At 46.2% G+C, this 12,630-nt stretch overlaps 1 protein-coding gene across 6 annotated transcripts in view; it reads right to left on the minus strand.

Moving 5' to 3' along the window:
- LOC136998542 (uncharacterized) overlaps positions 1–12,630 on the minus strand; it is a 236,027-nt gene that overhangs the window by 150,945 nt on the left and 72,452 nt on the right. For all 6 annotated transcript variants that reach the window (XR_010889119.1, XR_010889116.1, XR_010889118.1 and 3 more), the window contains exon 5: positions 2,377–2,454. Coding sequence is in view for 1 of the 6 variants with exons in the window: in XM_067351334.1 (XP_067207435.1) it covers positions 2,377–2,454 (78 nt within the window). In the remaining 5 variants the exon portion in view is untranslated. The remainder of the gene's footprint in view (positions 1–2,376; positions 2,455–12,630) is intronic.

Below are 12,630 nucleotides of genomic sequence, written 5' to 3' on the forward strand. Positions count from 1 at the left end.
GGATGCCTATACGAGAACCACGATTTGTTGCGGAGGCGTGGATTAATTATGTGTGAGAGGAGAATTATCAAGTCCTACCTCGATCGATTCGTTATTAATTCTCTGTCTCGGATTGCGTATAAAAGCATATTGCGTGTTTTTCTAGCTTGAATTCGAACGAGGTGGACAAGGAATCTATTAAGTGTTCAGAAATTGAAATACAAATTGCGAATATAATAATTAGCGAAAGGAAGAAATTAATTAAATGCGTCAAATTTTTCGGTGTCATAATATTTTAAGACGCGCTGAAAAGAGGGAAAGAGAAACCATTTTCAACTACTTTATTAGCGACGGCGTCTCGCTTTGGCCAAATTCAATTTGTCCCCCAATTCGGTTGTTTCCGGTCCATGGTTGCTCCGGGACGGCCTCGAGTGCCAATTTGGCGGCATCTGGCCGCGGTCTGTTTTTCTTTAAGGGACTATCGAACCAGATCTCGCGACTTTCATCCCCAAAGGCTTTTACACTCTCCTTTTAACACCGTACTTTACGATAAGGTAAACTTCCCTTTTGTGTTGATTAAGTATCGCGGCATTTCGAAATAGAAACAAAATTCGCTGTTTGAAATAACTCTGTCACGACATAGGTACATCCAATTGAACATAAAGGTTGCTGAAAGCGAAGGAGGAATGTAAAATATATATTTCGAATTCCTATTGGAATATTTGCCTTCCGGCAGACTTTATTATATCCCGACCTAATTTCAATAACCAATTCGATCATTTATTCCGCTGGGATTCCACCTTCACACGTATTATTCTTTTTATCTCGCGATTCGTTCTATCGACAAACTGATTCTCACCACCAACACGGTATTATCAATCGTAATTTGCAGTCCCTCGCAAGTATCCTCAACGTCACAATGTCACGAGGGGAAATGCCAAAACCTTGGTCCCTCGTTAACATTAAAGCGCCATTCCTTCCCTTCTACGCTCACGCTTTCTTTTCTGCTCGGAGGAAAAAGAGATTCGCCGAGGAGGCAACGCAAGGAGGGAAGTAAGGGAAATTCGTTTACTCGCGTCGCGAAGGATGCGCGCATAAATCTCGATTCGCACGAGTGGGGACGCTGTTGTGAGTCATCCCCCGTGGAACCTCCCCTCCTCTCATGAAACTTTCGACATCGCATCTCTCCCTTCAACGTCATTGTGATCTTCGCTGCCATTAAATCGCGATTCCGAGCAACTCGGTGTGGGTCAGCAAGAAAAGTCGAGTACGCAACATAGAAAGGAGGCCACTTTCCATCCCCCGCCTCTTCCACTTCTCGACTCTTACGCAGCTAATGGCACGTGGTCCTCGCCTCCAACTACGCGTGTGACGCATAGTCCCAGCTATATATTTCGCTTAGACCTACAACTCGAAAAGGAGCGAGATGGAGCGATCCCGATCGTAAAGACGCCCGCATGACCGATCGTAAAAGCGACTGTCGTGTATTGATCGTGGATATTTTGGAAATATGCAGTGATACACGATGGATGAAAAATTCATTGAACAATCGGACAGTGAAAAGAACGGAAAACTGAAAGCGGAGAACAGCTAAAAAATCGATTGTTTTCTGCATGGAATGTAAATATTCCGATTTTTCCAAGCTTCAGACTTCAATTCGTATACGCTTTCAAAAATAATAAATTATGCAGTCGTACTAAATTTGCTTTATCACCGCGGAAAATATCAAGCGACAATAAACGCTGACGCGAATCGCTCGTTCGTCAGGCGCGCCGCAAATGTCACCAATTATCGTAAAAATATCGTTTACGGAGTAACATTTTATCAGATAATCGTCCCGCGATGTCGTAATAATACGAAAAAGGTTACGCGCGTAACTTCCAGCGGACAGAATTACGAACGACAACGGCGCAGCCGATAATAGCGCGCAGTCGATCTATCTTTCTCTTTCTCTCTCCCTCTCTCTCGGAGATATTCCTCGAGGCGCGCATCTCGCTGCATCCTCCGCCACATTCACTGCGCCGATGCCGTAAAGTAGGCTACCAAGCGTAAGCCTCTGCGCACGGGAGCTATGAGGCATTTGCATTATTGCAAATTTATGACTGCACCGACTACACCCTCTCTCGGACTCGACGCCAACAACCGCGGTCGCCCTCCACCGTCTCAGAGATGTATTATGCATTATCTTTCCAGCACGTAGATCAACGTTAGTCGAACTTTCTGAAGGCGCTCGCTCCGCCTGCGACTACGATATCCGCGCAAACTACTCGAATCGGCGGAAACCGCGATTTCTATTCCGAAATCGCTTACCGTGTTCTCAAATCATATCCCGGACACCGACTCTAGAAAATTTTCTCTCGATAAACAATTTTAATATATTCAATTAGAAAGACTTACCGAAGACAGAAGTAAAAACGGGTCCACTTTCTCGAAGCGAGAGAGGAGCGACAGCAGATTATGCTGACCTCAAAAAATCTGAAAAAGAAGAGAAATAAAAATAAACAATAAGAGAAGAAATAAGAAAGATTGAACAATAATAAGAGTAAATTTAAAGAGATTTTAAAGAGATTAACAAGATAGACGTCAGTTAATTCTCGAAATGTTACGTTTCTCTTGTATCGAATAGATTTGAATGGCGTTAAAATGAATTATAATATGTGTAGATGTGACCTTTGTTACTAACTGCTTGCAAAACTATAATTGATAATCCGTTAACTAACTCGCGCGTACGCGACGTGTAGGAGCAACACCCACCACATCATGTCATAACTTTACTTTATTATTCTATCACATCGTACACGCGATAAAGATCGAAAAACACGCGTAATGCTTTACCCTTTCGGTACGTGACAAGTTTCGATTGACTTGACAAAAGACATTCATACGCTCAGCACCCGATGGCGATATTAAAGAAGCTGTACCTCGGCTAGTACACGCCGCGACATTTCGAAATCATCGCGATGATTCATTGAATCGAGATATCGTATATTCAGAGAGACTCTAAGCTCACGATTGCTCATTACGACACTGTATTCACAATCTCTTATCTGCAATCATCTCTCTCCCGCTTACTTACACACGCATGTACACGTGTATTACTCCCAGCGTCTTCGCTCTCGAGTGTATCTAATATTCCACGAGAGAGCCAATAGATGTGTCTAGCATTACTGTTTCGTAATCCCTATGTGTAATAAGATCTCTCCCCGAGCGATTTGTACGCCGATAGCATCGCGCTCGATACTTTTCAGTAGCGATCGAGATACAATTGGACGAGACTCATCCCGCGCGTACTCCCTCGCGTGCATTCCCGTACGCGAGATTGCTTTCCGACGAGAGTTTCAGTGGTAGCCGTACGTCGCGGCGGAACGAGCCAGACGAATGTATCCAGCGGCGCGATGAAGAGTGGCGAGAAAGTGACGGCGCGTCACTTATCCCAGCTATTCGCGACCGTAGGCCTTTCTAAATCGGCGCAATAATTCATCGGGTACGCGCGAACCCGGCTTCCCGGAATGCCGCTGACTAAACCCGAGGGCATCCCGTATTCGCGGGGTCCTGGCAACTTGACAAGCCAATCCGCTCCGGGTGCCAAGGCGCCGTGTTCCTATTTGTACCAAAACAAAACGTATCCACGTGCCGAGCTATAAAACCCCCGCCCGCGCTAGAGAAGACATTTCGTAGAGAACTCTCGTGCAACCTGCGCGCGTTGTTAACCCTCGCCGCGGCTTTACGCCGCCAATCGCGAAATACGAAAACCACCGAGAGAACTCTCGTGGCACCGCAATATGAAGCGCGGTGGAATGCACTTACGAACGGAACGATTGAAACAGAGCCGTGGTCTCATTAGCCAAATCAGCAAATTGCCAATTATCTTTCGAAATGTATCTCGCTCGGATATCGAATATTTCAGTTATACTGCTAATTCCAATAATCCGTCAATAATTAGAAGTGTTAGATATCGCACGATAAATAGAATCTCGTTTAATAAAGAAAATTAACGACAGTTTTTTTATCGGTGTGCTATAAATAACATTATCGTGAAATACGATTCTCTAACCGCACAAAGCTTATGTATGTATAGTGTTCGTATATCTCCCCCTCTTCATAATACGAGCGAGTCGATTAATCCTACCACGGGTGCTCTCTATCACGCAAACGTCTTTAACTCGGGCTACTCCAACGAACTGTCCAATTAAGATTTCTCCGCGAAACATCCCCCCCTGCAATATCCCCCTAGATCTGCAATCACGAAAGCGAAAGGGAGTCTCGCGCCCGTTGTTGAATCAGGAAATACCCCTCGCCTCTCCCCGAGTAAATCTGTCGTCGGGGGCGAGAGCTTATCGTCGCGGCATAAGAATCGTGCGACGACAGAAATCCAGTAAATATAGAACGCCCTGTATACCGTCGCGCGTCTACGTCCGTTAAGCCAGATGTAACGTTTCACTTCCGTTTTCACCGGCACCCCCTCACCTCCCTTTGCTCGCACTCCGTTTTTTCTTACGCCCGATTTCCCCGAGCAAAGCCGATGGCACGGCGCAGCTTGCCCTCCGACGTGATGGATTTAATTGGGAAGGACCAGGGAAACGGTTCGCCACAAAGAGGAAAATTACGTGTATTTATAGCTAAGTGCGTGCAATCGACAAAATCGTTGGTGAAAACGAGCCATTATTGTGAAATCGTAATCAATCGCTTTCGGGCGCAACGAGATGATGTAACGGCATAACGATAAGTCTATCGAATCGTCGGCGTTTAACTAACAATGAATTATGAATTTAATTCCCTGTTACGCAAGATTGGAAATGCGCGATGCATATTTGCGCAATAATGTCTGTCGATGTTACATAACTCTTGAGATACTTTTTCACGAATTTCAGTTACAAAGTAAAAAACGAATTTACACCAGTCCGAAACTTGTTACATTTGCTCGCGCTCTCCCCCGAGCGCATTCATATTCACACTCACCGGGAAGTTTTAAGCGAACACTTTTCCAGGCCAAAGTTGGGCACCATTTCAAAAAATCGTTGGCAAGCGAGCGCGGTCCTCCGAGATGAATGGCGTCGACCGCAAGCATTCGTGAGAATGTTTGCATTCGGTTTTACCGCATCGACCCTTAATAAAAAGTGCATAATGATAAACCGGGAATTTAACGTTGCACAATTATTCGTTCGCGAGCTCTTTTCGGCAGTATCGTGGATTCGGAATACCTCGATAATCGGTATGCATGTAGGTCACGGCGAGGCGAGCGAGCGGGACGTCACATTTCTCTGATCTACGCGCTGGCAGCGATTCAACAATTGCGCACGACGGCGGGTCTCTCCTCCAAAACAGTAGAATTAAATTTCACCAGCTTCATTTGCGCCGACCGCGTTGCCTACGTTTATTTGCTCGCGGACTTGGTTACATTCCAAGCGGCCGGCGCGGCGGTAAGGACTTTTCCGATGACTCCGGCGCGGCGCGACGCGGCGGCGAGCTCGACGGCCCCGATAGGATCGATACCCTCTATCGTTCGCGTCTGCATTTGCATCCACGGCGACACGGATGCTGCCCTTCTTCCTTTTTCGCATCATAAGTAATCGCCCCGAGTGCTGGCGAGAGAGCGCGCGCTCCGAAAGCGCGATACACCTGGCAATTAATCGGTTGGCTCGGCCGGCCGAGCATACCTACATACGCGCAATGCGATCGGGAGCGCCTTTCGTTCTCCTACCGCGTCAATCTCCTAGGCGTTTCACGCCGAAGCTATCCCCCTGAGCAACGGGCAACATAAATCAGACTAGAATAAAATAAATAACTGCACGCGGAAAGTCCTTCCTACCACTCGCCGCGGCGATTCATCTGCGCGGGCACGTTCGTACACGTATATCTGATTATAGGCCAAGTACGTAAAATCTCCACCGAAGGGATAGCATCAGCCATTGGCACGCCAACCGGATGAGTCGATCCACCCATAATAGGATCACTATCAATGTCGGGCTCATGACTTCGGACACGTACAACCGCGCGCGGGCCCTATAAATATCGTTTCTCATCAGGAAACGCCAGATTTTTCATTCGACGATGATGCACGGCGCTGCCGCGCTCTTTCTCTCTCTCCTTCTCTCTTTCGTCTCGATCGTTCGCCACGTAAATATAGACGCGTCTGCACAGATATATCTCGCGCGGTTCGTTGCTGCGACCAGCCCGATGCATTCGCTCTTGCTTTCTTTCTCTATCTCGTTCGCTTTCGCCCCTCTCCGCTCTGCCTCCAGCTCTTACGGGTAAAAATACGTCCCGCGAGCCTTAACCGACGTCCTTTCAGGACGAGTTCCTCGTCGCGGCGCATAGATACACGTTTACCTGCGTACAAGCTCGTCATGTACGGCGGTGGCAAAGGTGACCCGAACTGATGGAAGTAAGGGCACCTATAACACTACACCGCGCCCTGCACCGCGTCGGTGCCGTGTTTGCTTATTTTGCCGTAAGAACCGGTCGTTTGTCACCGCTGCACCTATTTATATCAGCTCGCCACAACGTCTCTCCGCGGTGACAAATGTGCCGGCTCCATGCCGCGGTCCGAGTATTCCAGGCTCGTTGTTTCGCTCGCGCCTCTCACTCTCGCGGATCGAAATCTAGTTTGAGACGTACAATTAGTCGCAAGATCGGATAAGCGAGATTATTGGAACACTGGCGGATCCAGACTGGATGCCGCTGACAGCCGCTTGTTCGGAAGCCGACACCCGCGCGCGAACAGGAAGTGGGAAAATAATTACGTGCTAAAAAGCGGGCGTGGCTGAGACACGTGAAAGAGGTGTAATCTAATGCGTATAATGACAACGTTTGATTATCTCCATTCTAGACTCTCGGAACATGTGTCGAGGGGATGAAGAGGAAATTGAGTTTTTGATAGCGCTATTTATAATGTTTAAATCAACTAGATAGCTTTTGAAATCCTTCTTTCACACAATTCTATTTTTGTGTAGACGCGTCTTTAAATTATTATTAATCATACGTACATTTGAAAGGAATATAAAAATTATAAATATTGAAAATGTATGTAGAAATTAAGGAAAGTAAAAAAATGTGTGTGTAAGCTGTCTGAAGATACTTTGATAAACGTTTGCGCTCTTTGATAAAATTATAAAACTTCGCAATTACGAATTTTACATTTAACAAACCTTAAGAGTGCATGTACACAATGTAGAAATACCTTGCCGACAGTTTAAACAACTACAGACTACGTTATAAAGTTTGATCCAAGTTCGTTTAAGAGCAAAGTTTTGAGTACCAAAAGAAACTTTTTAATGAAACATTATATCGCATGATGTATTAGCACATCGGATAAACTATAATAATGCTAATATCCCTGTTGCGCGATACTATTTCGGCGATCGTAATAATTCAAACGAAATTCGACACTACAAGATCGTCCAGGAAATCTTTTCCATGAAATTTTTACGCCCGCAGGCGTTTGCATGTAAAACGAGCCCTCATTGTATTCGCCAGCCCGTAATTTAAAATTTAATTATCCCTTACTTCACGTGTCGCGATCCATCTTACAACTTACCGCTAAACTTGGTTCGTTCGCGTCCTACACGAGTTGAAAACATTTTCCTTTAATCTTAACCACGAGACACACACGCTCGAAAAGAAAGGGTACCCGAGAAGTCGTGCGTGCGCGACGGCAGTTCGTAAAGGTCTCACTTTGCGAGTTTCGACGCAGCGGCGTGTTCGCAGCGTTTCACGAAGGTGCGTTACGTACATTTGGAAAGCATTAACGCGTCACTCCGAAAATCCGACAGTGCCGACGAAATGCCGCTCATTAAAATTCCATCGGGAGTCCCCCGCTGCTCGACATCGCGCATCAGCTTTATGGGTTCCGCGTGTGTCATCCTGTCGCTCCACGCCGCGTAATGACGTGGCTCCTACACGCGTACATCTGTCTAGAACAGAACCGTGGGCAAGATGGAGAGTCAAACTGCCGGCAACAAAGAGAGACGCTATCTTTTTTTCCCGGAGTAAATCGGTGGAAGATAGACGCGAGGGAGTCAGTTTTGTCTAAATAAAATTCACCTCGTTTCAGTCTGAAATACTCCAGCCTCCAAATAGTTTGACGTGTGTCTTTTAAGCTTTTTCACTCGTTTCGTTAAAATACGTTTTTTCTTTCTCTCGTTAATTTCCGGCCAAATATATTTTAAAACTCTAGAATGGAAATATGTATATTCGCCTGCAATATATTTTTGGCATTTTTGCGTTTTAACGTTACAAAAGAATTGAAAACTTACTTCTTATATTATGCAATCAATTACTATATCTTTTTAAAAATAATGTGATAAAATGCCAAAAGGTAAAATCGCCGACAGCAACGGTATTATGCATATACATTCTTCTTGCAATGAACAAAGTAAAATGCTAAAACTAGACGTCGATATTATTTGCTTATTACGATCGATATAAAGACGCGAATATAATTTCATTTACGTTTAATCCACGATCGTATCTATAGCTCGACATATTTAATTAAGGTTTATTAATTATTGCGGGAAATAAAAACGCAATAACGCGAAAGCCATGCGATGCAAATATTTTACAACGGAATCCCTTAAATTGTGACGCGTCCCATAAGCTACCCTTTATTGTCGCAGAGGTAAGAGCAGAATCCGGTACACCGCCCGGCAAGAATTTATCGTCAACACGGACGCTCGCGAAGAATCTTTATAGCGGTAGTATTGCGCGGTTAAAATCGCGACTCTTATAACCCAATATCCAGCTACCGCAGTTAAGTTGCGCTGTCGGAAGGGCTGCGAGAGATCGGTTGGAGACCTTCTTCCTTCCGCTTAATTTCGGCGTAGTTCGACCGTTAAAGAGGAGCTTTAAGGCGGAGGTGGCATATTTCTGCTCGGAATTGCAGGCTTAAGACCGCAAGCGGCCCCACTGTCGCCCGCCGCATATCAAGTACTTGGGGATTCCTCCTCCTGCTTCCGTCGTCACCCTCCGCCACCTGCCCACTCTCTTGCTTTCGCAACCGTCTTTCGCCACATCCTCTCGCTCCTTCCTCCAGGAGTCCCCCTTTACGTTGGGTAACGCGTGCCACCCCTTTCCGCCGTTGTCCTGCACCCTCAGCCACCTTGCTGAGGATTACCCGATATTACGCGGGTTTGACGGCTCGCCTCGAGTGGAGGCCTCGTGAAATGAACGGTGGTAGTCGCGAGGGGATGCGGAAGGCCATATCGCCGGAGCAGATGCCCCCGAGCTCCTGCTCTTCGGATTCCGACGATCCAGCGGAGCTTCTTACGGGCGAAGACGCGCGATGGGGACGCGTGAACTTCGCCTTCTCTCGGTATTATACGATTATTAAGACGCGCGGGGCGTCTACCGTAATATTCGACGCATCGCAACCCTCCGCACACTTTCCCGCGCATTATTGTTTCACACGAAAAAGACGCGCCTCGCTCGTAGAAGAGGGGGACGGAGCGAGAAAACAAGAACATTAGAATGATGAAACAATCGCGCACGCTAATGCGTAATAACTCGATGAAGGGTTATTAAACGTCAAACTGAATGCTGCCGCATTTATTTAAAAAGCGCGGACAATGTTCCGTGTTTGTAAGTCGAGTATACAACAACACATACGGTGTCTTCCCTCATATTTAACCGTCATAATCATTCCTCCGATCCATTTGTCACTCAGCATGGTAGCGTGCCCGACCGAGAGGGAATTATCTCGAGTGACGTGGTGGATTCCATAAGAGCGAATTAGATTCGTGCGTCCGTCGAACGTCTGTCGGATTCGAGAGAGCGTATGTACACGCCGGGCATTAAAACAACAAAATCAAATGGAGGCTCGCGCCCGTCCGTTCTAACAGGAGTATTCCCGAGCGGAACTAGTTCGTCGGTAGCGTGGAAGGTTTTTGAGCTCGGCGAAGGGTCAAAGTGCGAGATTGTAGAAAAAGGAGAATCGCCGAGGAAGCAGAGCGAGAGGAACAACGTGCACTCGCGAGGACGGGAAATGGAACGCGCGGGTGGCGAGGGCGACCTGAAAGGTCGCCGAGATATTTACATTGGAATAGTCTCTCTCTCCTCGGCCGGCGGTATTATCAATATTCATAATCCGGAGCTGGAGACATCCGTGGAACGTGCAGCACGCCGACCGACCGCATGCGGCGAACGGACAGAGGCATACGATGAGGAAAAAAATGAGGAAGGACCCGGCGGGAACACACGAGGGGGGGCAACGCGCGGAGCGAAGTAGGCCCCGGAGCGGGCGAGCGGGGCGTGCGCTGACCGCAAAAGATCCAAATCGACAGGTAAATACGTTGTTGACTCTGCGCAGAGAAGCCCGAAAGCCAAATGGAATTCGGTTCGGTGATTTAGTGGGCGGTCTTCGGAGACCGCCGGCCGCCACGACAGCCTCCGCTCATCTGTACCCTCCTTTCACTCTTCCTCACGACCTTTATACTGACATCCCGCAGCCGTCGCCGACGTCACCATCAGCACGAAGAGCACGAAGAGGCATCGCGATGCAGACGGCTACTGTATGGATGCGTGCGCGCCGATTCCTCTCAAAGACTCGAATGCGCCTCGCAGGTCACGCTTGAATTCAATTGGAAGGGCAATAATACGATAAGCCATATAGGGCAGATGTGACAGGCGAGTAACGAAAAGAGAGACGGTAAATCATTAATGAGAATCGTTTTGGAACCGGTCCGGTTTGGAGTCCGTCCGAATATCTACATTTTATTTGAGTATTCATTGTCAGACATCTCGAGATCAAATGATAATTTTACAAGATACAACCGTTAAAGAGACATAATCTTGAGTGAGATATCAAAGTTATTTCGGAAATACTAATCAGATTTTACAGAACTCAATAAGAAACATAAAATTATCTCAATCGATATTACCGTCGGACTTTAGTGCAAATAAAAATAAATCGACGAGAGACGTACGGATATATAATGTATAACTCATAACTATGAATAAACGAATTGATGTAATCTTCGATCGAAAGAAATCTCTTCAACGAACGTGATCGTTTGACTCGAGCACGCTAACGTAATAATAGGTCACGAAAGATATTATTCCAAAAAGTCGCAATCGTATCCGTGCCGAGCTTCTTGCGACGGAGAAAGAGATTCGGAGAAGCGAACCAATTAGTGTTTTGCTTGGCTAATGAATCGTCGTCCGGGCCACTCCTGCTCCCGGTTTGCAGGTTAAGTTAGCTTAGAACGGAGGTATGCCTGGCTTGCTCGAAGAGAAAGAGAGAGCAGACCAGGTTTGCGAGCGAGCGAGTGAGCGAACGGACAAGCGAGTCCACGAAGCACAAAGCCCGAGCAACCTCGCCGAAGAAGTGGGTTATTAATTATCAGCGCTACCTCTGTCCCCTCGGTCCCGTCCTACTCCTTCGCAACCGCCAACAGCCATCCTACCTATCTTCTCCCGTGCCCACAGCATCTGACTGTCCCGGCTTAATCGTGAGTTTCACTAATATATGGGATAGAAGTGCAGATGCAGAACGCGTAGTTAATATTCGCGCGTCTCCCCGCCATTGATGATCTGTACTTTATAAAAAATAATATACAGCAATACTTAAAAATTGTACAATTAGTAACGAGTACGACAGATTTAATATTTGCAAGTAATTGCGTCAAAAATTATCAGAAAAAATTGATCAGTCTGAAAAATAGAGCCAAACAATTTTATTTGTAGATTTATCGTTAAATCCATAATATTATGAATTATGTAAAATTATTTAATAATTATAAGATATTTTTATCATGCAAGTGCAAAAAAAAAGACAATTGCTTTTATTGCGCGTAATACGATGTATATTTGCATACGCCATGTGCTCGACGTTCCTTCCGCTTTTCGTGATTGCGCTTTATCAGCAGATTGCACAATTTTGCCATTCCGTCGGAGATTAGTCGTGATCTACGTGCACACGCACGTCCGTGCGGCGAGTCGCAGCACAGAAGCATTCCGTGGTCGAAGCAGCGATTGCCGCGGAGAAAATGGATACTCGGCAACGTATTTCTTATTGGACGACGATACACGAAGAATTCGTAGGAAACGACTACCCTTCGAGGCAGAAGAGATTAAAACCACAGGAGAAAGAGAAGGAGAAAATGAGAAAGTGGAAAAGAGAGAAGGAGAGGATGGAAGCGAACGAGCGAGCGAGCGAAGCTGAGAAAGACCTTGAACCTCGGAAGGCTCCAATCACCGCGAGTTCGTTTGCCTAGCAAGACGAGATTTATACCTCAATTGCTACGAGCCTCAATCAAGAGTGTGCATACAAATATTAAACGTCACCAATACGACGAAGCGATTGCGTTTGTACTAACGCACGAAACAGTCTTGCGTGCAGTAAAGCGTTATTAATCGAATCAATCTCCAACGCCCATCGTAAGTGTAACTCTTAATTATTTTTATTAGTCGTTATTTACAATTTCCATAAATTAAGGTAAAAGTAGTTCTGCGAGTCTGATCGTAACCGGAATGAGACATTCGAACAGCACTCACAACAACGTTAAGATCGCTCCTTCGTGTAATTACTTCCCGTAATGAGATAAAGACCGCGACATTGATGCATGGAGCGGAATTCAAACTTTGCATTTTATAACAACTGTAAATCGATATCTGTACACAACTTGTTTATAAGAAAATTAGTTCGATGTTCGCGAT

Source organism: Linepithema humile, chromosome 3 (genome assembly GCF_040581485.1).
Source record: "Linepithema humile isolate Giens D197 chromosome 3, Lhum_UNIL_v1.0, whole genome shotgun sequence".
NCBI lineage: Eukaryota > Metazoa > Arthropoda > Insecta > Hymenoptera > Formicidae > Linepithema > Linepithema humile.